General features: G+C 45.6%; 1 protein-coding gene across 7 annotated transcripts in view; it reads right to left on the bottom strand.

Annotated features, from left to right (window-relative positions):
• Window positions 1-6,667: 6,667 nt before the first annotated feature.
• Window positions 6,668-25,173, bottom strand: part of LOC144670419 (RING finger protein 214-like) — a 48,333-nt gene continuing 29,827 nt past the window's right edge. For all 7 annotated transcript variants that reach the window (XM_078532932.1, XM_078532923.1, XM_078532905.1 and 4 more), the window contains 9 exons: window positions 23,950-24,046; window positions 20,435-20,523; window positions 17,869-17,950; window positions 14,460-14,564; window positions 12,896-13,164; window positions 12,431-12,545; window positions 11,805-11,945; window positions 10,014-10,109; window positions 6,668-6,776 (listed from right to left, as the gene is read on the bottom strand). In XM_078532932.1, the coding sequence (XP_078389058.1) occupies window positions 6,711-6,776; window positions 10,014-10,109; window positions 11,805-11,945; window positions 12,431-12,545; window positions 12,896-13,164; window positions 14,460-14,564; window positions 17,869-17,950; window positions 20,435-20,523; window positions 23,950-24,046 (1,060 nt within the window). In that variant the 3' untranslated portion in view covers window positions 6,668-6,710. The remainder of the gene's footprint in view (window positions 6,777-10,013; window positions 10,110-11,804; window positions 11,946-12,430; window positions 12,546-12,895; window positions 13,165-14,459; window positions 14,565-17,868; window positions 17,951-20,434; window positions 20,524-23,949; window positions 24,047-25,173) is intronic.

The raw sequence follows: 25,173 nt of genomic DNA on the forward strand, positions 1-25,173 counted from the left end.
TGATGCTCAGTTGTGTGGTGGAGACCTACCTTTTCACCGCTTCATAGGTCCCTCCTGCCAGAGGCTTTATTGGGCAAACAATACTTGGTGATGGTGCGTTACAGTTCACGCAGGGAGTCTGAGTTGCTGTGGCAACATGCACATGTGTGTTGCAGTCTGGGGCTAGGGATAGCGATGGCAGAGGCTGCAATGTTCTTTCTGTCACATGGCTGACCAGGAATCACTCCCACTCGGACCACCTGCCATTGGCCTACGTTGGAAGAGTCTTCAGGTTGATACACAACCTGTTCAGCCCCGTTATGAACGTAACTTCCTTTGTCATCAAGCTCCTGGTTGGAATTGGAACCCAGAGCTCTGGGTATCTGCAGTACTAGTCCAGTGACAATACCACTACACCACCGCCTCCCCTAAATGGAAAGTTTACACCTTAGAAAATTCATGCTTTGTAATAGTGTGGAGTTGGGTGAGTTAAGAGGAGGGTGTGTGTCAATAGCATTCTTTTACAACAAAAGAAATCCACGCAAAAAGCGACACTTTGAATAAATGGAAGGGATCCTGAACAAAAACAAAAATACCTGGAAAAACTCAGCAGGTCTGACAGCATCTGCAGAGAGGAACACAGTTAACGTTTCGAGTCCGTATGACCCTTCAACGGAACTAAGAAAAAATAGAAAAGAGGTGAAATATAAGCTGGTTTAAGGAGGGGTAGAGCTGGATAGAGGGCCAGTGATAGGTGGAGATAACCAAAAGATGTCATTGACAAAAGGACAAAGAGGTGTTGAAGCTGGTGATATTATCTAAGGAATGTGATAATAAAGGTACAGATAGCCCTAGTGGGGGTGGGGTGGGGGTGGGGGAAGGGATCGAAATAGGCTAAAAGGCAGAGATAAAACAATGGATGGAAATACATTTAAAAATAATGGAAATAGTTGGGAAAAGAAAAATCTATATAAATTATTGGAAAAAAGGGGGGATCGGAAAGGGGATGGGGATGGAGGAGAGAGTTCCTGATCTAAAATTCTTGAACTCAATATTCAGTCCGGAAGGCTGTAAAGTGCCTAGTCGGAAGATGAGGTGCTGTTCCTCCAGTTTGCGTTGAGCTTCACTGGAACAATGCAGCAAGCCAAGGACGGACATGTGGGCATGAAAGCAGGGTGGAGTGTTGAAATGGCAAGGGATCCTGTTTTGTTTAGAGCTGCCTAGCTCAAACATCTCAGATTACTTCAAGCCGGCGTCAGAATAAAAGCAAAAACATGCAGAGTAATAGATCGCCACGGAAAGATGAAATAGGTTAGTCAGCATCGGAAAGAAATAGGTTAAGGTTTGTGCGGCGCCCTCTATCAGAACTAGTCAACGAACAACTAAATTCCTAGGGACAATGCATGAAGCCAGCTGGCAGGCAGGGCATTATTATCTTGCCTAAGCAGCACTCATTGCTTTTAAAACTGCTACTCGTCTGCTGCTAATACTCCTAATCACATTTTAGAAGACAGCAAAACTAGATAACACACACCACCGAAACACAACAGGGAGATGAGGCCCTCTATCCAGCTCCAACTGTCCCACCGCTCCCCTCCTCAGCCAGTTTATATTTCACCTTTTACTTAGTTCTGTTGATGAGTCATATGGACTCGAAACGTTAACTGTCTTCCTCTCCACAGATGCTGTCAGGCCCGCTGAGCTTTTCCAACTATTTTTGTTTTTGTGTGAGGGAGTTGAGGCTGTTTGGGAGTTCGAGATTCAATCAGCAATCTTTAAAAAGAGCTATGCAACAGTAAAATGCTTCAAAAAGCAAAGGTTTGCATTCATATAGTGCCTGCCATAACCTCAGGCTGTCCTAAAGCACCAGTTCTGAAGAATCATATTAGACCCAAAATGTTGTTAACTGTTTCTCTCTCCACAGATGCCACCAGACCTGCTGAATATTTCCAGCATTTTCTGTTTTTACTTCAGATTTGCAGCATCTGCAGCATTTTGCTTTTATTGCGGCCAATTAAATACTTTTGAAGCATAGTCAGGAAACAGTGCAGGAAATATGGCAGCTCATTTGCGTACAGCCAACTTCTACACACAGCAATGTGATAATGACCTAGATCATTTATTTTCACAAATGTTGATTGAAGGATAAATATTCGCCAGGGAGAACACCAGTGCGCCTCCTCCAATGAAAGCCACAGGAAATTTTACATCCACCTGAGGGGGCAGGCGAGCCCTTGGTCTAACATGTCCCTTTGAAAGACAGCACCTCTGACAGCGCAGCACCCCCTCAGTACTGCAGTGGAGTATCAGCCGCGATTTCTGTGCTCAAATCTTTGGTGTGGGTCTTGAGTGCGCAACCTTCTGAAAAATTCAGAAACCTCTCCAGCAACATTGCTCAACCTCCTGACATGAAGCCTTCCTGGCTGCCTGTCGCTGTTCATTTGAAGCTTACCTTTATTGGGGAATAATAAATGACCGTCTGTTGTGAAGAAAAAGCAGTTGTATATTCACACCAGAATAGTAGCTGATCTTCAAGTAACCTGCAGAGGGCTATTTCAAAATCACAGAATCGTTATGGTGTAGGAGGAGGCCATTCGGCCCATTGTGTCTGCACCAGCTCCCTGAGCATTTTAACTTAGTGCCAATCTCCTGCCTTTTCCCCGTAACCCTGCACACTGTTTCTATTTAAATAATCATCCAGTGCCCTCTTGAATGCCTCAATTGATCCTGCCTCCAAGTTTTGGGAGGAATGGTATGGGGGGGAAAAAAAAGTAGTCAGGAGAGAAATAAAGTAAAAAAAATGGCAAAGTTGTTCATAACCCATCAAACCTGCCTGGAATTTCCATGCTATCACTATGCTTTTTTTCTAGTTTGTTAAAATGTCATTCTTCACCACCATCCGCCCCCAATCGATTCTGTATAATTTGGATTATGCAAAATAATTGTTCTGTTTGACTATTCATTTGATAATTTAGGGTGCGTCACATTCATGTTTAGCACAGCTGAATATCCTTATGGCCTTGTACAGAGTTTATCGAAAGAAACGAAATGCCTTTGGCAAGTTTCTGACAGGACAAAATATGGCAGGCAGTGACTCACATCAGCACTGATGCGATTGTTCAGGCTGCCTATTAAAAGTAATAGGAGCAGCAGCAGCAGCAGCATCAGTGTTACCAAAGCTGCAAAAGCGTTGCCCGATCGTCACAGCGAAAATGCATGACTAACAGGACCTCCGAAGAATTTTACTACAAGCAAGAGACAATGGCAGACTTAGAGCCAGAAAGTCATTTATGGCATAGGAGGCGGCCAATCAACCCATCGAGTCTCTGCCAGCTCTCCATGGAGCAGTGCCGTCAATCCCACTCCCCCGCTCGACACCCCAGCCCCGCAAAGTTTATTTCCTTCAGATGGGCGCCCAACTTCCTTTGGGAATCATTGGTTGTTTCCACTTCCAACACACTCGTGGGCCAGGTCATTACCACTCACTGAGTTCTTCCTCACATTCCCCCTTCATCTCTTGCCCAAGACGTTCTCTTCAGGAAAAAAAACAGTTCAAAATGCTCAAATCCCAGTAAATATCAGTAAGACTGGCCCCAGCAATATCGCAGCTCCATTTTAAGGTATACCAGAACCAGTCTGGATAAGTTTCACCGGTCCCCTTCAATTTCCAGGTTTTACTGATTTTTCCTTTCGTTCCCTGCACCATCACCTAATGGGAACAGGTTTCCCTGGTCTACCTTATCTACGCCCGTCAAAACCTCGTACACCTCTATCAAGCGTCCCCCTCAATCTCCTTTAGTCCAAGAACAACCACCCCAGCTTTTCACACCTAACCTTGGGGTTAGAGTTGGGGGACGAATGGAAAGAAAAGAGGCACCTGTAAAAGCATTGAAGTTTCAGCTCACTCGCCTGATCTGCAGTGTTCAAAACGACTAATGGCAACAGGGAACTTTAGGCAAGGACGCTAAGTAATCCTGATTGAGTTCCCTTCTCAGTGCATGGGATTCTTTGACTGTTAAATTTGTGCTTAAGGGACAGCGTTCCACAGATCCACTTCAAAATAAAATACCGATCTTGCGCAGACGTTAAAAAGATGGCTGCTCTGTCCTAAAACCAGAAGCACTGGTCTATAGAATTTCAGTAAGGTAACATTCAGTTTTTGGAGAGGGACAAAGGAAAAAAAGAATCCGCTCAGGCTCCTGATCGCGATCCAATGACCTGTGCTGGAATGTATGTGTTTGGCTGTCAGGATGAGGCTTCTATCCTTCAGTGCCAAATAATGCTGACTGTCACACAATGTAGATTCACGCATGAAGAATGGTCACTTGGGAAGTACTGGGTGGAAAGATGCTTCAGTGGGAGTTAACTCCTTCAGGGGAGGAGGGCAGAACAATTAGCAATTTAATAAAAAAACAATTCCAGAAAATCTGCACAAGTTGATATGGGAAATTGCTTTCAGGAGCTACATCAGCCAGTCAGAGATCACTGAACAGAAAGATCCATTCGATCTATTCAGGACTTTCTGGATAGCATCAAAACAAGTCTTCAGCTAACATTATTAAAGGTATCTATGATTAGAATATAAAAGCCATTCTTGGTTTGCCACACAAGGTTTAGGAAACTTGGAAAAAACGTTTCACCAAATTTAACTTCATTGCAGTTAGAGGTTTGCCAGTTTGTCAAAAATGGGGGTGTGGTCTAGGGCAGTGGCTTGTGATGTTCACACTCATCTACAAATCCTCCATTTGTGCTGTGCCATGGAAAGTCTGGCACGTTGAACGAGTGACGCACCTCTGCCTACACACACAATCCTGTGGCAGCTCGCTGGAGAGTGACATTAATTGAGACCAAGGAAGACAGGCTCTTCACACTGATTCTATTCAACCACACCTATGGCCATCCTTTGACTGCTGCTCAGTAGCTGTCCACCACCTCCCCTGTTAAGTGGCTTCTGCCCAGCTCACTGTAAGTAAATGCAGCATATAAGTTCAAGCATTACGATCTATTAAAAAAATAATTAAAAAGGACAGCAAATTAGATTAGATAGTTCGACTGCTAGATACATGGGCCAATTGATGTCCTTCCTTTGTAATTTCTACAATTATAGGTTTTTATTGGAGGGTTTTAAAAAATATTTGCGCTTTAAGTGCAGTGCTGATGATAGAAATTAAGGGTAAACTATCGCGAGAGGCTGAAAGGAGTTTACATAATGATTGCTCAACAGGAAGTGCTGGTCCAATTCAGTCTCACGGTAAAAGCTCAGCAATTCCACCCGAACTACATTTACACTTTGCAAAACACAAAGAAACAACTGTCATCCCAATTCCTTGCCGTGACTTTGATAAAAAACTGAAAAAGGACACTGATATGACAGCACAAATCCTCTCATGGGGTTAGTTGAAGTCATTATCTGTAGCATCAACAGTAGTTTTCTATTCTGCAAGGATTGAACAGAATAAACTGATTATTGTAGCAAAATAAAATGATGAAGCCACATGTAATTATCCGGTGCGTACAGTTTCTTTGGCTCTTGGACATATATGCAAGCATTCATAGCTTGTCAGCGCACTCATTTATTGAAGGTCAAACTGTGAAGATCCCTATCTGTAGGATAACCTTTGTCACATTAGAGATCGGTTTCTCCCCTTCACCCCAACACATGACTCTATAGCCAGGATTTCAGATGAGTGAACATTTCATGGTTTACTGAAGGAAGCACTCGTTGCGGCACGGAGTTATACAGAGCAAAGTATTTCATCTCCATCTGTGGCAAGTTAGGGCAGGAGCTGGTGCCACACACACTTGGCCTCAACAGGGCTTGGACCAAGGGGTTGCGGAAGAGTGGGTGAGAAAAGAAACCAGCCGGGCTCCATGCTTTCAGTCCTGCTGGGATTGGCGTGCACGGACACTGAAGGAGGGCAAAAATCAAGATAGCTGTGATGCTCTCGGAGTTGAATGGCCAGTTTTAGATTCACACGTGAAGAATGACCACCTGGGCTATGTACCAAACCTCATTTGGTGTTCGCGCTGGAGGAGGGAAGTGGCAAATCGGAACCTTCTCCAGAAAGGGGTGGGATTAGCCACAATATCTGGTCAACGAGGTGGAAATAAATTGAACACCAACAATAAACAAACAGCCAATTCCTTGCTCGTTTTCATCTTCCCAAAGTCCCAACCACAATATTTCTTTGTGCTGTTAATTGTCAACAAGCCATCCCCACAGACACAGTTTGGAGGAGCAGCACACGGTTCCTTTAAAGCTCACCCGCTGTTTTTTAATCTAGCAATTTAGCTTCAGTCCTGCAGAAGAGATATATCCAAGGACCACCCTGCTCGATGCTTCCAAACTGAAAAACATGGAGGTAAACAACCAAGTTCGCTGCATTCACACCATGACCATAAATAACAAACAAGGCACATTTCCTCCAAATCCATTTTATTCTTCAGAGGGAACCTCACGCTAGCCTTAGCTCTCTAAAAATAGAAAACCGGCATATAACATTTTCCCCAACATTTTCAGAGTCCTGGTGCCAATTTAGTGTGATCTAACACGCTTGCGGTTGGTCATCTACCCATTTTGTGGTCTGGCTCGTCTTTCTTTTATTAAAATATAAATAGTTCATGTCGTACTCGGGAGTGCAATACTGTCAGAGCGATCCAAGTTCGAAGAGCAACGTCAGACCAACACGGATTCCTCCACCTCTTCCAGTCCTACTCGTTGGAAACATGTATTACCTTGGCGTGGGGCAGAAAGGGCAGCTGCTGTTTTTGTTGGATTGTGACCAGAATTTGATGCACTAGGTGGGGGAAAAAATAAAATAAAATCAGAAAGGAAATTACAGGTAGGCACCATCTGAAAAGCAAGAAAAAGGCATTTCCTGGGCTGTTAAAAATCACTGGAAATGTCACATCAGGGAAAATCCAAGCAAACTTGAAAACTATTCTGACAGCTCAATTACCTGTGGAGGAAAAGGGACTTGTTGAAGCAAATAATCTTCTTGTTGGATGTTTGATGTTCTTTAAAAAATTAAGTAGTAGCCACAGGAAACATTGTTTTTCCTTCTCGAAGGGGATAATTAACAACCTGCCAAGCTACCTGCCTGAACTGAGGCTGTCAGTTAAGGGGAGGTCATGCCTGACAAATCTGTTAGAATTCTTTGAGGAAGTAATGAGTAGGTTAGACAAAGGAGAGCCAATGGATGTTATCTACTTGGACTTCCAGAAGGCCTTTGACAAGGTGTTGGACAGGAGGCTGCTCAGTAAGATAAGAGCCCATGGTGTTAGAGGTAAGGTACTAGCATGGATAGAAGATTGGCTGTCTGGCAGGAGGCAGAGAGTGGGGATAAGGGGGTCCTTCTCAGGATGGCAGCCGGTGACTAGTGGAGTTCCGCAGGGGTCAGTGTTGGGACCACAACTTTTCACTTTATACATTAATGATCTAGATGAAGGAACTGAGAGCATCCTGGCTAAGTTCGCAGATGATACAAAGATAGGTGGATGGACAGGTAGTATTTGAGGAGGTGGGGAGGCTGCAGAAGGATTTGAACAGGTTAGGAGAATGGGCAAAGAACTGGCAGACGGAATACAACTTGGGCAAGTGTGAGGTCATGCACTTTGGTAGGAAGAATAGGGGCATAGACTATTTTCTAAATGGGGAGAGAATTCAGAAGTCTGGAATGCAAAGGGACTTGGGAGTCCTAGTCCGGGATTCTCTTAAGGTTAACTTGCAGGTTGAGTCGGTAGTTAGGAAGGCAAATGCAATGTTGGCATTTATTTCGAGAGGACTAGAATATAAAAGCAGGGATGTGCTGCTGAGGTTTTATAAGGCTCTGGTCAGACCACATTTAGAATATTGTGAGCAATTTTGGGCCCCGTATCTCAGGAAGGATGTGCTGGCCTTGGAGAGGGTCCAGAGGAGGTTCACGAGAATGATCCCAGGAATGAAAGGCTTAACATATGAGGAACGTTTGAGGACTCTGGGTCTATACTCGATGGAGTTTAGAAGGATGAGGGGGGAATCTGATTGAAACTTACAGAATACTGAAAGGCCTGGATAGAGTGGATGTAGGGAAGATGTTTCCATTAGTAGGAGAGACTAGGACCCGAGGGCACAGCCTCAGAGTAAAGGGAAGACCTTTTAGAACAGAGATGAGGAGAAACTTCTTTAGCCAGAGAGTGGTGAATCTATGGAATTCATTGCCACAGAAGGCTGTGGAGCCCAGGTCATTGAGTGTATTTAAGACCGAGATAGATAGGTTCTTGATTGGTAAGGGGATCAAAGGTTACGGGGAGAAGGCGGGAGAATGGGGTTGAGAAACTTATCAGCCGTGATTGAATGGCGGAGCAGACTCGATGGGCCGAATGGCCTAATTTCTGCTCCTATGTCTTATGGTCTTAAGGGGACGCACCTCTTTAAATCCATTATTTCTTAAGAATTTTCATTTGCTCCAATAGGTTTGAACAGCGGTTTCAACTAATGCGACTCCTATGAGCGGCAGGTAGCAGCTTCCCCACCTGTTAAAGTTAGTGATCTCACGCTGCGATAACTACAGGAAAGGGATGGAGTAAGGCACAACACAGGAGGAAGAGCAAGCGCTTCCCGTACCACCTATACCACCCAAACTCCAAAGCTGCAGGCAAACCGGCTCCTCAAATCAGAACGTTCCAGACAGACAACGGGGCCGTTATCATCAGGAAACTCACAGCACTGAGGGTTGGGATGGGGACTGATGATCCAAGGCTGACCTGGATAGCGTGGGAGATTGTAAATTCTCCTTGCAGCCATTCAGCATACTGTTGCGATGAAGAGTAGGAATTCGGACCATAAGGCACAGGAGCAAAAGTAGGCCGTTCGGCCCATCGAGCCTGCTCCGCATTCAATGGGATCATGGCCGATCTGATAAACCCCGACTCCACTGTCCTGCCTTTTAAAACAACAGTTATTCCCCCCGCCTGATCAGTAAACATTACATTATCAGAAGTTTGCGCCTGGAACCTTCTGGTCTGGGGAACTAAAGGCTACAGAGGCACAATGGGGCAGAATCTTCATCCTGTCGGTCGGGAGCGGGCGTGGGGCTGATCGCCGCCCGCAATCGGCTGCGCGCCTCCATTTTGTGGGGCGGCGAATTATGGCCCGTCCAGTGTGAACGCGTGGGCGGAGGGGAGGGGGGCGGGAGGAGGAGGAAGAGCATGCACGCGAAAAAGCGCAGAAATCTCTGAGGCACAGAGCTGTCTCAGGGAGATTAACTTCACATGGAGAATTCTTAATGAAGAAAATTAAAAATCATTTGCACATGTCCCCTCGTCTGAGTGTCACAGGAGCTGGGACATGTTTATGAAACGAGCAAAAATTTATTTATTAGTTTAATAAAACCTTCGTGAAACCTCATCCCGCCCCGTGGATGAGGTTTCATGAGAAATGCGAAGGTCACTTGGGCTCTTCGCTTGCCCCCCAACCCCAAGGTTGGACGGGCAGTGTTGAGAATTAGTTTAATTGGTTTATTAATGGCTTTAACAGGCCTTTGACAGTTCAGTGGGCGTGCAGCTTCTCCGGCGCGCGTCCGCAGAACGAAAGATCGGAATGACGCGCGGTGACGTTGGGACATACACCCGACATCACCGTGCGTCATTTTACACGTCGACATGACAATTCTCCCCAGTGATTTATCCAACACGATTTTGGGGAGTTCTTGAAATGGCTCATCACAAAACTTTAATGGGAATGTCCAAATAATTGTGCCCGTTCTTAACAAACAGGGATCTTGCATACGGTCCATCGATTAAGACGTTTGGAATGGGGAATAGAAATGTTAAACTTTTGGTGATTTACATTCACAGCTGATTACTTATTCAGTCAGCAAGTAACAGTTTGCAAGCAATTCGGCCCAGCAGTGAAAACACCCAACCCCCATACCCCAAAAACATCCTCAAACTTTTGCCACATCTACAGTCTACAGAATAAGAATCTTTTTCACCTGAGAATTAGTGCGTGCAAAAGGTCTGCTGGTTGATTAATAGCAGAAAATAGGACACACCTCTTTGTGGACAACGTGTGAACAGGCCACTGGCTGCACTTCACCGACATGCACCACCTTCTGACACATCAAACAAAGCCGTGGGCTGCCCGGCACCTAAAGTTCAAAAGGAACCTAATTAAATCTTACACTCAGTTCATACACTGGCGGCTCAGAATTTATTTTGAAACCAAGTAAATTCAGTGATGTCATATTAAATTAAAAAATCATGGAAATAAGTGTGAAATCTTCGCATCCTGCTTCAAGTGATCTGACAGGGAAACAGACAGAGGCGATTCAGCCCCTCGAACCTGTTCTACCATTCAATGAGATCACCGGTTAATTTGTGACCTAACACCATTTACCTGCCTAAGCCTCATATCCCTTAATGCTGCTGGCTAACAAAAATCTACAATCACAGATTTAAAATTAACAATTGATCGAGCATCAACTGGCATTTTCAGAACAGAGTTCTAAAATTCTACCCTCTTTGTGAGAAGCGGTTCCTCATTTCACTCCTGAAAACTTGAACGTTTAGACTGTACCTCCTGCTCCCAGATTCGCCAACCAGCAGAAAAAGAGTTTTGTTCCAGCTACCCTCACTGTTCCCTTAAATGTATTGAAAACTTTGATCAAATCACCCCTTAACCTTCCAGGAAACACAACCCTAGTTTGTGTAACGTCTCCTTGTTAATGTATGGTTAAAACTAACTGGCCTTCATTGCAGAGTCGCTGTATGTCTACATTGTATGAATTGGTGTCTGAATTCTGCATTCCACAGATGCTCCTTGCTTTGTTTCGCTACAATTTATTCAGCTCTTTCACTAAAACACACACCGAAATTAGAATTACCTGCCTGGCATCCAACTCTCTACAACATCAACAATAAAATAACACCCTTTACAACTCTTAACCAAACCTCTCATTTGGATTCTAACCTAGGCCCGTAGCTCACGCAACTTTGGTGATGCAGTAACTCCACAGTATAACCATGTCAGCATTTGGGGACAGTGGGCTGGAAATTTCCCAATTTGCTGCACCCGCTTCAGTAAGAAGTATCTGAAACGTGCAATTTTTCACTCGAGGTTGGGGAGAGGGAGAGAGAGGAAGAGAGGGAGGGAGAGGGAGAGAGGGAGGTGGGTATGGGATAGAGTTGAGGCCAGTGAACCCCCGAAGGCAGAGTGTTGGTGGTCACAGGTGAGTATTGAGGCAGACTGGTTAGAAGACCCACCTCAGTTCTCTGGGGCTTTGTCCCAGTTGTTTTAGAAATTGTTCGGTCCTCTATCCCTCACTCTCCATGGTCCCTCATACCCACCATGCCAACACAATGCCAGCCTGCCAATCAAAGCAGACTAGCAGAGGCTTTTTTGAACCCTGACAACTGCAGGTTCTTTTTTTTTTAAGAAAAGTTTAATGAACGGGGCATCTAAAAAACTTCTGGCCATGACAGTTATGCAGACCTTTCTGCCCTTCAAGAGCATTTACATTTACTCCATCAATTCATGACTCCCACATTGCGAGTTGAGGCCCTTGCAACAGCCAAAACGGGCTCTGTTTGAACTCAGCGCCGAGCTCAAATGGACCAGAGTTCGGGTTGCTCACCTCTCTGGATCAGAATCGGCCCCCTTTCCCCTATTGGCCAAAATTGAACCCGCTGGAAATGGGGGCGTGACTTCCGCATCCAGGCCCCACCCACCATTGTTCAAGGTCATCAGAGTCCAGCCCTGTGTCTCTTGGACCAGAGACAGTCTGTACAAAGTGCAGTGCAGGAAAAAGGAAATCCCCTCCATAAAAGCAAGGGAATGTACTAACCAGCGCTGGGCTCTCTTGGTATGAAGTCTGAGCTCCAGTTCTACTCTTCGGCAGGACCAGGTAAGGGCTGGTCTGAGAAGTCGCTGGTGGGAAGTGTCCAAGCGTGGCGGTAGAGACTCGAAGCAGATGCGTTTGTTGTGCCTGACCGGAGTGATGGTGGAAAATACACTTTAAAATTGACATTAATGAACATCGGAAACACTCGCGCGCTAGAAGCATTTTTATGCTCGTTTCTGTGCCCTCTCAATATAACTATATAATTAATTTGTGGTGCTTCATTTTTAAACATTCATTCTCAGGACGTGGGTGTCACATTGGCATTTCACACCCGTCGCTATTCATGCACTCCTTACTCAGCTTCACCATTCTGTGAGGCACAGTTAATAGCAGCCATCCATTTGCACTCACTGATGGAACAGAAGTTGCCTAAACAACGGATTCCGATCCCTATATATCCTGCAGCGCTAATTCAGAAAATCTACTCTTAAAAAAAAAAGTTCAGGAAATGAAAGAGAACAGCTTTACCAATCAGATTTGAAGGCACCATGGAATAACCTATCGATAAGAAAATATTGACTCTCTCATTCACATACTGACAGTTTCCACACACCGGTGGTAGGCGTTACCTGTTCTGTTTCCACCAGCCTCCCAGCCACTTGGTGCATTAGCTCATCCACGGAAAGGCCAGCAATAGTTCCACGCGAGTTCTTAATCTGCTGTAGAATGTGGGTAAGCTGAGCCCTGGTGCGAAGGAAAAGATAAATAACCAGGCACTTGCTAGTCACAGAACGGTACAGCACAGGAGGAGTTCATTCAGCCCACGTTGGCTTTGTGAACGAGCTTATCAATGAGATCCACTGCCCTGCTCTTTCCCACAACCCTGCAATCCTTTTCCCCCGTCAAGCGTTTATTTAATTCCCTCATTATCGTCCTTCCTAACACGGGGCTCGTCTGCTGGGAGCACACACACACACGTCGGGGAAAACTGCCAAGTCTCCACCGTTTTTCCAGCCCACTCGATCCGATTTAATTGAAAGACCGGGAGGGAGGAGGCAGGGTAAAGTCGAGCCACGGGATCGAGAGCAGCCTACCTACTACAGTGAGGAAACTTTGCCTCCAGTTTTTCTAGGAGCTTTTCCAGCTTCGTAGCAGGTGTGGAAGTAGGTGCAGCTGCGTAGACGTCAAACTCCGGCTGTGCTCCCAGTCCTGGCAGAAAACTCGTAGGCGGAAAATTCACCGGACCAGCGGCAGCTGTGTGTAAAGACGCTGTGGAATACACGTGACTGGAAGACATGTTACTGGGGAAAAACGAAGGTAACACTGGAGAAGCTTGCCACGTTCTTTGGAGCACTAGGGCAGGCTACCAGAGAAAATAGGAAACAAAAAAAGCAAAGGATTAGGATACCATCGACGTCTGGCTGTGAGGCCGAACCCAGTCAGTTACTCGACAGGAACTATGGATTCTCTGTGACAGTAACTGCATCAGCTAATGGAGCATGTCAAACACAGCAAAATGGGTCAATATTATAGCACAGGCTGTCGAACTGCTACAGCCCGTTTATGAATGTTGGTCTTGAGATGGCAGTTTTAAAATGGGAGCGTGGCGAGAGGGTGTGGGGATTTCACATGGATGTGTTAAATGCTCGGATTGGAGTTACATCAGGAAAGCAGCCGAGTCCCTGAGGAAACTTGGGGCCAGTGTGTGTTTTTTTTTATATATAAAAGTGATGAAATTGCCTGAAACAACGGGTTAAAGGGTGTGTGGAACGGGGACAATTCTTACGTTGATATTGAGCAGAATAGGGCAATATTCTCCAGAGTTTAGGAGAACGAGGGATGACCTCACTGAAATGCATAATTCGGAGGGGGCTCGGTAAGGATATGCTGAGAGGTTGCTCCCCACGGTTGAAGAATCTAGAGCTAGGGGGTCATAGACCCAAGCTAAAGTGTTGGCCATTTTTGGAATGGACTCAGTGGGCTGTGAAGTTTTGGAACTTTCGACCACCGAGGGTTGTGGATGCACAATCACGGAGTATAATCAAGACCAAGATCAACTGAATTTTGGGTTCTAAGGCAGGAAAGTGAAGGTGATGTGTTCAGCTATCGTCTCACTGAATGGCGGAGTGGGCTCAAGGGAGCGTGTGGTCTACTCCTGATCCTATTTATTTAGATGTTTAAAAGCAAAATATGGCGGATGCCGGAGAGTTGAAACAAAAGCAAAATGCTGGAAAAACTCAGCAGGTCTGGCAGCATCTGCGGAGAGAGAGAGAGAGAGAAACAGAGTTAACGTTTCGAGTCTTTCTTCAAAGAAGAGTCATATTCAACTCAAAACGTTAACTGTTTCCCTCTCCGCAGATGCTGAGTTTTTCCAGCACTGTTTTTAAATCTTATATTCTTAAGCTTTGCTGACGCCAGATTGTAGAAATTACAATTACCATTGTTTTTCAGCGTTGCTTAGTACATCCATACCACATTGATCAATTCACAATGTTGGGATCATTTTTTTTTAAGAGAAATTACTGCACAACTGGGCTTAAGTGTGTTAAACAATTGTACAAGAATGTAGCTGTCCACAGTGTTTAAATCTGGAGGGGACCCCTCTACTTTCTAGTTCAGCTAGCGTTATTAGAGCGTTACAAAATACCATCGACTTACCAATACCTCTGGAGGAGCAGGCGGTAGTGTTGGCAATTGTATATGAGGAAGACTGCTGAGCTTTACACCATTCTTCACCATCTGAATGTGACCGTCGTATTGATTCTGTGGGTAGGATTCCCAGAGCAAGGCACGTTAAAGAAAAAACACTTGCATTTCTGCACCTTTCATGGCCTTCAGCACCCAAAGCGCTCTCCAACCAATGAAGTATTTTTGAGGTGTCGTCACTGTCGTATTGAAGGAAACACGGCAGCCAATTTGCACACAGCAAAGGTCCACCAACAGCAATGAGATAATGACCATATAACCCGCTGTAAGATGCTGACGGGGGAATGGAAATTGGCCAGAAGGCTGAGGGGAGCTCTCCCGCATTACTTCAAAATAGTGCCGGGGGAATCTCTCGCACCTACCGGAGAGCGCGCATAGGGCACTCAGTTCAACGGCTCATCTGAGAGACGGCACCTCAAACAGTGCAGCACTCCCTCAGTATTGCAACGGAGTGTGAGCCTAGATTTGTATGTTCAAGTGTGGGGGTAGATGGTGGCATAGTTTAATGACACTGGATTAATAACCTAGAGGCCAGGCTAATGCCCTGGGGACATAGGGTCAAACCCCAACACAGCAACTGGTGGAATTTAAATTTAACTAATAAATCTGGAATAAAAGGCTCGTCTCAGTAATGGTGACCGTGTCAATCATTATTTTTGTAAAAAAACATCTACTTTACTTGTGTCCTTTAGGGAGGGAAATCTGCCATCCTTATCTGGTCTGGGCTACATGTGACCCACAGCAATGCGGTTGACCTTTAACTGCCCTCTGAAATGGCAGAGAAAGCCACTCAGTTGTGGTAACAAGTAATGCCCACGTTCCATGAAAGCATCTGGAGTAAGGCCTGAGCCCACACTGAATTTGGGTTATTCTCCCTAGAGCGCTGACGGTTAAAGGGAGATTTGATAGAGCTGCTCAATCTCGTGAATGATTCTGATCAAGTAAATAAGGAGAAATAGAGGGGGTCGGAAGTCAGAGGGAACGCGTAGAAGGTGATTGGAAAAAAAAAAAGAGCCACAGGCAACAGTAGGAAACCTTTTACTTTTGCCCTGCCAGTTTGCTGAGATCTGGAACGTGCTGTCTGAAAAAGACGGCCAAATCCGATACAATAAACTTTCAAAAGAAGGTTGGATGAAGGGAAGCAAAAATAAACAGGGCGATCGGGAAAGAACAGAGGAGTGAGCTGAATGGGATAGCTCCTTCCAAAGAGCTGGCACAAGCACAATGGGCTGAATGGCCTCCTTCTGTGCTGTATCATTCCTTAACTCTCTGGCTCAGAGGCAAGAGTGCCACCTACCGAGACGAATGTTGACATACGATAACAGCAGAGCGGAATGCTTTGTAGATTTTCCCTTGCTCCGCATCTCATACCGCCTCCGGCAAAAATGAGCAATTATTTAGACTCTGGATCTCTTGATGTGAGCAGGTAAGAAACCAGCCAGTTTCGTGAAAAAAAAATAAAGCAGACTTTTGATATATTTAATTGCCCACAGCAGATGGATCGTTTCGCACTTATAGGAAGGATTCCCCATCTAGTGGCCAGTTGGAGTATTGACAAAAACACTTGGCTCCGGGGGCATCTTAATAAAGTCTGAGGCGCAGAGATAAGAAGGAAATGCCGAGCGCTGGAAATTCAAATCAGAGAACAGAACAGCCAGAGACACGTCATGAGGATGTCAGCAGGTTCAAAGAGAAAGACATTCTTCCGAGTTTCAGGTGAAGCTCCCTGAAGGGCTTTGGATCTAATGAGTGAAGAGCCACATAACAAATATACCAAGATAAAAGGAAAACTACAGGTCTGAAATTTTAAAATTCCTTGCCATTCTGATAAAGAACGCAACCTAAAAATGCAAACCCTATTTTTCCCTTTGAGTCTCTGACTGACTGCGCTGTGTATTCCCAGTACTCCTTTTTGTTACAATTTCAGAACAGCCCTCGACTTAAAACTGCTTTGAAGTGTCAACCGTGGCTCAACATGGCAGCGTTCTCGCCTCTGGGTCAGCAGGTTCTAGGTTCAAGTCCCACTCTAGCTGAAACACAGAACCCCAGGCTGACGCTCCTGCGCAGCGCTAAGGGAGTGCTGCGCTGCTGGAGGTGCCGTCATTTTGAACGAGATGTTGAACTGAAGCACCATCTGCCTGCTCGGGTGGATGTAAAAGATCCCGTGGCGTTTTTTTTTTCCAGGGAAGAGCAGGGGAATTATTCCCATTATTCTGGCCTATATTTTTGCTTCAGTCAGCATCACAAAAATAGATGACCACATTGCTGTTTGTGGGAGCTTGCTGTGTGTGAGTGGTTGCCCCATTTCCTGCATTACAACAATGATTACACTTCAAAACATACTTCACTGGCTGTATAGCACAGTGAAGAAGTGGTTCCTTCTTTCACTCAACTTTTAGGCAGTGCCTCCTATTCCTAGACTTGCCAACGAGCAGAAATAGTTTTGTTCGAGCTATCCTCTCCGTTCCCCTTAAAAGTCTTCAAATCTTTGATCAAATCACCCCTTAACCTTTTAAATTCCAGGAAATACAACCCTAAGTTTGTGCAACCTTGCCTCGTTAACGTACAATTAAAATTAATTGGCTGTCATCGCAGGGTCACTGTATGTTTACATTGTATGAATTAGTGCCCAAAATCTGTTATTTCACAGCTCTTATTTGCTCTGTTTCATTACAATCTATTCGGCTCGTGGTTAGGCCAGCATTTATTGCCCATCCCTAATTGCCCTCGAGAAGGTGGTGGTGAGCTGCTTTCTTGAACCGCTGCAGCCCATATGGTGCAGGTACATCCACAGTGCTGTTAGGGAGGGAGTTCCAGGATTTTGCCCCAGTGACAGTGAAGGAATGGCAATATATACCCAAGTCAGGATAGTGAGCGACTTAGAGGGGAACTTGCAGGTGGTGGTGTTCCCATTTATCTGCTGTCCTTGTCCTTCTAGACGGTAGCAATCTTGGGTTTGGAAGATGCTGTCTGAGGAGCCTTGGTGAATTCCTGCAGTGCATCTTGTAGATAATACACACTGCTGCTACTGTGCGTCGGTGGTGGAGGGAGTGAATGTTTGTAGATGTGGTGCCAATCAAGCACCTTGAGTGTTGTGGGAGCTGCACTCATCCAGGCAAGTGGGGAGTATTCCATCACACTCCTGACTTGTACCTTGTAGATGCAAGTTTTTCCTTCTTTTCCATACATGTCAGGACATTCAAACATGCCTTGATTTAGCAACTTGGCTAAGGCGGCACAACTTTTACTGCTCTACTGTCAATACAGGTACGGTGCGCACAGAAATAGCTGTTCTCCCGTCCCCAATTTTACAATCGCAAGGCAACAACGCTCCACAACGCAGATTAAGTTTTAGTCTTACCTTTACGTTCTCCTTTTGTTCCTGGATGTCATTCCGCCTTCCCTGCCATTTAAGTACAAGGTCCGAGCTTCCTGGGACAGAGCTAAATAAAAAAAAAAGACATATGAAACTCTGGATGGAATCACGCTGAGGCATCAGGGGCATCAGCCTTCCGGGTGGAGAGCTGACAAGCGAGCGAGCGCCCTGCGCTGCTTCTTCTCCAGAAGGCTGGTGCTCAGCAGGGCCGCTAAGGTGGTTGTGGCTGCTGCCGGAAGGACATCCCCCCCTGGAATCTCAGGATCATGGAAGACCCAGGCTACAGGCAAGTAGCGTGGGACGGGGAGGCGGGAAGGGGATAGGTTACGTGGGGGGAGGGGATCGTGGGGAGTAGGGTTTCCAACCCTCCCGAAATTGGCATCCATCTCCTGTTCCCAAAGAAAGCCCATCAGGAGATTTTAAAACAATATTCCGTTGACGTCAGAGTGAGTCGGGCTAGTTTGCTCCACAAGCATCAGCTCAGAGGGTCGTGGGAAACGTTGTCTCTTCAACCCTGCGTGGCTGACAGCCGGGAACTGGGTGCAGGGCAGACTAGAACTCCCAGAGGGCACTGTGACAGGGTTGGGTGATGGGTGCAGGGGGGAGAGAAGCAGTGATGGGTCTTGTCACAAACGAGAAGCAAGAAGTTGAGGTAAAGGGTGAAATTTGCGGCTGGATATGGCTGTGACAGTGGATAAGTTACAGCTCAGCTGAGACTGAGATTTTCTTTGTTTCCAGTATCTCTCCCCCCACAATTATTGTGCATTGACGGCAGTGAAGGCAAGTGGGGCAGGATCGGTATTCACGTATCTCTGCTCGTACTCATAACTCAAACCTCGTACAGCCAACTCATCAATGTTGACAAAGTGTAATTAAAAAATTGTGATAATAAAGAATAATGTTTGTAAAAGGAAGTGGGGCAACCAAGAGTGTATACCACACACGGGACTTTTACGAATATATCGATCGTTTGTATAATACATTTACGATAAAATATATCAATTTTATTTTCTGCTAAAATAAAAACTTGATATGTTTGAATGTAATATTTTCTTCAAATAAGTCATATTTAAGTTGCTATCTTTACAGGTTACCTCTTTTCTCAAGTAAATTGTTTTCAACTAACTCTTCTGAACACGAGAAAATGTTCAAAGTTAACTGTTCCCTCTGAAGCTATAATAAATGCGACCTATTACACAGGTCTCTGTAGTGTAAGGGGTTGAAAGAATGGATGTGCTAATATATGATGTGGACGGTATCACTGACATCAGTCAGTCCTGTGCTAGACTCTCTCTCTCTCTCTCTCTCTCTCTCGAGGTGGAACACGCGGTGTTCAGGAGCAACAAGCCTACTTTGTAACCTGTTTAGACGCAGGGTGGGATTTTCCAGCCCTGCCGGCCGCCGGGATTGTCCGGTCCTGTTGAAAGCCAACGGGCTTTTGGATAGGCTGCTGCATCCCCCCCCCCACCCCAGCGGGTCCCACCACAGCGGGCCTGGAAAATCCAGGCCATAGTGTTAATTAACTAGGTTAAAGCAAGTACCAGAGAGCAACTAGTCTGTCTAAGGGAAGATAGGTCACGCATACCAGTAACAAGAACCACACCAAGAGTCCACAGATCACGGAGACAATCCAAAACAGTCTCCATTACTATTATCCGTGATATTACTGTTAGTAGAATACATGAATTCCGTGATCTCATTTCCGCCCTCGTTTCCCGGGATACGTCCAGCCAGAATTGGAAACCCAAGCAGGGAGAGGGGAAGGGGTTTGGAAGCAGAAGCGGGGGTTGGGGTGACTCTCAGCAGTCTCCCTTTGCTGATGCCCAGTTTCTTGAAATGGAACGGAGTGCCTTTGGTTGAGGGACTCTTTCCCTGCCCCCTCACCCAGGGCAGCAGGCAGGCTGCACGCGGCTGGGTTAATACCAGCAGCACCAGAATGAGGCCCTCAAATGGTCATTAATTGGCCACTTAAGGGCTTCAATTGCCAGCGGGGCTGAGAAAGTCGGCTATGGGCCCCCAGAACTGAATTCTAATGGAGGAAGGAAGACTTGGGGGTTCCAGTACCCCACCATCCCACCTAATTACATCCTCCCCGCCTCCAATCTCGCCAGCGACAGCAGAAGATTCCATCCATTATTTCTGGTCGTTGTTCATCGAGGTGCAAAGAGGAATGTGGAAAGCCAAATTGTTTCTTTATATAAATGTAGCCAGCGATGGCCACGGAGATGCAAGGCCAAGTTACGCGGAAGAAAAAAGAAATGCTTCTTCACTAGAACAATCCAAGTCTAGTCTGACTGTCCTAGTCTCTGCTCAATGTCAAAAGGGAGTTTCAAAGCCCTAAACTTGCAACGGGAAGAATTGAAGGATGTAGAAGATGGAAAACAATGTAATAAACTGCAATAAACTTTTATGAGTTTGCTGGAACTCTGGTCTAATGAATTTCTTGTATTGGCTTTGTCCTTCAGTCATTTGTCCTTCAGTCATTTTATAAGAAAGCACCAAGTCTTGTTGGTTGAGGTTATAAATTGGTTTGAAATAGTTAGACACTGACCTTAAGTTACAAATCTGTAGTTCGGCCTCGTTCGTTGCTTTGTCCAGCATCATAACTGCAAATTCCCTCTTGCTCTCCAGGGTCTGAACCTGCAACAGCACAAATGCTAATAATGATTTGTTAAAGATAAAGCTAAGGTGGCGGAGACCTTTATTCCCCAAATCTCGGGGTGTGGTGTCCTGGATAAAGACAGCATTTATCACCCATCCTTAGTTACACTTTAAGGTGTGAGTGAACCTTCTGCCTGAAATTCTGTAATTGGTGTGATGAAGGTGGTCCCATGTGAAATTAGATGGGGAATTGCAGGATTTTGACCCAGCCATGGCAAAGGAAATGGGGAGGGGGAAACTTTACACAGGTTCATAAAGAAGAATCCAGGAAAGTAGAAATGAATATTGATCGCCCACAGATGTGGGGAAGCAATGCATATTCATTATTTTGTTTTAATTTGCAAATTGTACTGCTTGAACTAAGTGAATCTGATCACAGCTATGTCAACTCCTTGTTGACTAAAGAAGCTTTAACAATTCTCATGTGGTGTCATTTACCATTGGTCACCTTTGACAAGATTGATAAAACATGGATGTGAAAGATTCAACTATCTAGTTCATATCAAAAGGGGGATATTGTTATTAGTGTCATATAGTACGATACTAGGCAGTAAATGCAAATGCAAGGCCACACCACAGTAGAGTCAGAGTCAGAGATCGACAGCACAGAAAAAGGCCCTTCAGTCCATCGAGTCTGTGCCAGTCAAACAAGTACCTAACTATTCTAATTATATTTTCCAGCACTAGGCCCACAGCCTTGTATGCCATGGCATCGCAAGTGCACATCCAAATACTTCTTAAATGTTACGAGGGTTTTTGCCTCTACCACCCTTTCAGGCAGTGAGTTCCAGATTCCCACCACCCTCTGGGTGAAAAAATTCTTCCTCACATCCCCTCTAAACCTCCTGCCTCTTACCTTAAATCTATGCCCCCTGGTTATTGATCCCTCCACCAAGAGGAAAAGTTCCTTCCTGTCTACCCTATCTATGCCCCATAATTTTATACACCTCAATCATGTCCCCCCTCAATCTCCTCTGTTCCAAGGAAAATAACCCCAGTCTATCCAATCTCTCCTCATAACTAAAACTCTGCAGCCCAGGCAACATCCTGGTAAATCTCCTCTGCACTCTCTCTAGTGCAATCACATCCTTCCTATAATGCGGATTCCAGAACTGCCCGTAATACTCTAGCTGTGGCCTAACCAGCATTTTATACGGTTCCAGCATAACCTCCCTGCTCTTATATTCTATGACTGGGCTAATAAAGGCAAGTATCCCAAATGCCTTCTTAACCACCTTATCTCCCTGTCCCGCTACCTAAGGGACCGGTGGACATGCACACCAAGGTCCCTCTGATCCTCGGTACTTCCCAGGGTCCTACCATTCATCCTGTATTCCCGTGGCTTGTTTGTCCTGCCCAAGTGCATCACCTCACACTTATCCGGATTAAATTCCATTTGCCACTGATCAGCCCATCCGACCAGCCCGTCTATATCCTCCTGCAATCTAAGGCTATCCTCCTCGCTATTTACCACCCCACCAATTTTCGTGTCATCCACGAACTTACTGATCAACCCTCCTACATTCAAGTCTAAACAATTTATATATACCACAAACAGCAAGGGACCCATCACCGATCCTTGTGGAACCCCACTAGACACAGGCATCCAGTTATAAAAACACCCCTCGACCATCACCCTCTGCTTCCTGCCACTCAGCCAATTCTGGATCCAATTTGTCAAATTTCCTTGGATCTCATAGGCTCTTACCTTCGTTATCAGTCTCCCATGTGGGACCTTATCAAAAGCCTTGCTGAAGTCCAAGTCGACCACGTCAAATGTATTGCCCTCAACTACACACCTGGTCACCTCTTCCAAAAATTCAATCAAATTGGTCAGACATGACCTCCCCTTAACAAAACCAGGCTGACTGTCCTAAATTAATCTCTGCCTCTCCAAGTGTAGATTAATTCTGTCCCTCAGAATTGCTTCCAATAGTTTCCCCACCACTGAGGTTAGACTGACTGACCTGTAGTTCCCTGGTTTATCCCTTCCTCCCTTCTTGAATAATGGTACCACATTGGCTGTCCTCCAGTCCTCTGGCACTGCTCTTGTGGCCAGAGAGGTATTGAAAATCATTGCCAGCGCCCCTGCTATCTCCTCCCTTGCCTCACTCATTTCATCCAGGCCTGGAGATTTATCTACTTTTAAGCCTGCCAGACCACTTAGAACCTCCTCCCTTTCTACGCTAATTTCTTCAATTATATCACAGTCCTTCCGCCTGATTTCCATACCCACGTCACCCCCCTCACTTGTGAACACCAACACAAAGTATTCATTTAGAACCCTACCTACGTCTTCCGGCTCCACACACAAATTAGCACTATGGTCCTTAATGGGCCCTACTCTTTCCCGAGTTATCCTTACTCTTAATGTACATGTAAAATAACTTTGGAGTTTCCTTTATTTTACCTGCCAATGTTCTTTTATGCCCCTTTTTGCTCTCCTAATTTCCTTTTTAAGTTCCCCCCTACACATTCTACACTCTTCTAGGGCTTTTGCTGTTTTGAGCCCTTGGTATCTTCCATAAGCCTCCCCTTTTCTCTTTATCCAATCCTGTAAATCCCTCGACATCCAGGGTTCCCTGGGCTTGTTGGTCCCACCCTTTGTCTTTACTGGAATATGTTGGCCCTGTACTCTCCCCTATTTCCTTCTTGAGCGAGTCCCACTGCTCTGATGCAGATTTACCTAAAAGTAGCTGCTCCCAGTCCATTCTGGCCAAATCATGTCTGATATTAAAATTGGCCTTCCCCCAATTTAGAACTGATTTCTGGCCCATCCTTGTCCTTTTCCATAACAACCTTGAATCTAATGGAGTTATGATCACTATCTCCAAAATGCTCCCCCACTGATTGCCAGGCTTCATTCCCTAAAATTAAGTCCAGGACTGCCCCTTCTCCTGTAGGACCTTCTACGTATTAGCTTAAAATGTTCTCCTAGATGCATTCTAAAAATTCCTCTCCCTCTAAACCTATCACACAATGACTAACCCAGTTGGGGAAGTGAAAATCCCCCACTATTACTACCCTATTATTTTTACACTTCTCTGAAATTTGCCTACATATCTGCTCTTCTATTTCTCTCTGACTGTTTGGGACCCAAAGAACACTCCCAGCAATGTGATTGCTCTTTTTTTGCTTTTAAGTTCTACCCATATGGCTTCATTTGAGGAGCCTTCTAAGATGCCATCCCTCCTTCCTGCTGTAATTGATTCCTTGATCAATATTGCGATACCCCCTCCTCTTTTACCTCCTTCCCTGTCTCACCTGAAGACCCTGTATCCTGGAATATTGAGCTGCCAATCCTGCCCCTCTCTCAACCGTGTCTCTGTGACCGCAATGTGCCTGAGAGATTAGCCAAGTCAAGACCCCAAAATCGTAACATAGCCGAAAGCAAAAGGCACTCACCTCAGCTTTCAAGGCACGCTCCGTTTCTTCCAGAATGTTCTTGTTGAGCTCCTTATGTTGCGCCCTCAGTTTTTCCAAATCCTCATTCAACTTCTCCCTGTAATAGGCAGGGAAGTGATAAGGTTAAAATGGGAGTGCTACAAAATCAACTTCAGCAATTGGGTGCTCAGACTTGATATCCCCTAAAGTCAAATAAAAATTCCCATAAAGACAAATTTTAAAAAAAAGAACCAAGGGCCAGGGTTTTTCCCTTGTCGGGTGGGCTCGGGAAGCCGACCACCGCGTGCGATCGGGGCCAGACCATGGTTTCACGCTGGTGGGCCAATTAAGGTGCGCCCAACGTGAAATGCGCGTGGCAGCGCTCAGCGCTGCCCGTGTTTGGTGGGGATGAGGGGGGCGAGCACACAACTTCACGCATGCGCACCGGAAAAGCTCCCTGAGGCACAGAGCTGCCTCAGGGAGATGGAAGATTTTACGAAATAAAAAAAAAAAGGATTTTGAATCGTTACAAAAACATGTCCCCTCATACGCACTGTCACATGAGCAGGGACATGTTCTTAATGAAATGTTTACATTTTTATTTACTATTGGAAACCTCATCCCGCCCGTGGATGAGGATTCCTGATAAATGCAAAGGCCTCTTGGGCCTTTTTGCCTGCCCGTGAACTGTAAGGTTGGACGGACAGCGGAAAATTTCTTTCAATTATAACTTTAATGTCCTTAATAGGCCTTTTAATGGCCGGTGGGCACGCTCTGACTCCCACGCGCGCCCGCCAACAGAATTTTCAGGCGAGTGAGCAATGTGGTCGGGAAGTTCGCCCAACGTCACCGCGCGTCACTTTACGCTGGGTTGGGTCGGGTGCGCGCCCGCCCCAACGAGTGTTGTATTCTGGCCAAGATGTGGGGGAAAAGAACAGGCAGTGGACACGAATTGGATAGCCCTTTCCGACAGCCAGCACAGGAAGGATGGGCTGAGCGGTCTCATTCTGTGCTGGATGACTTTACGTTAACAAGTCAGCTTCAGGGAGTGGTGCAATTCCAAGTCGATCCCTACTGTGCTGAATTGAGAGCAGCATTATAGGGGGCCTGAGCATCTGCTCACAGGTGGTTCTGGTTTTCAAAGCCAGGCAGAAGGAAAGTTATTTTTTAATTGGTCAACATCTAATATTATACTAAAATTACTCTGAAACCCCTAATCCAGTAGGTAGAATTTCTATTGTGCAA

This window comes from Cetorhinus maximus, chromosome 2 (assembly GCF_964194155.1).
Source record: "Cetorhinus maximus chromosome 2, sCetMax3.hap1.1, whole genome shotgun sequence".
NCBI lineage: Eukaryota > Metazoa > Chordata > Chondrichthyes > Lamniformes > Cetorhinidae > Cetorhinus > Cetorhinus maximus.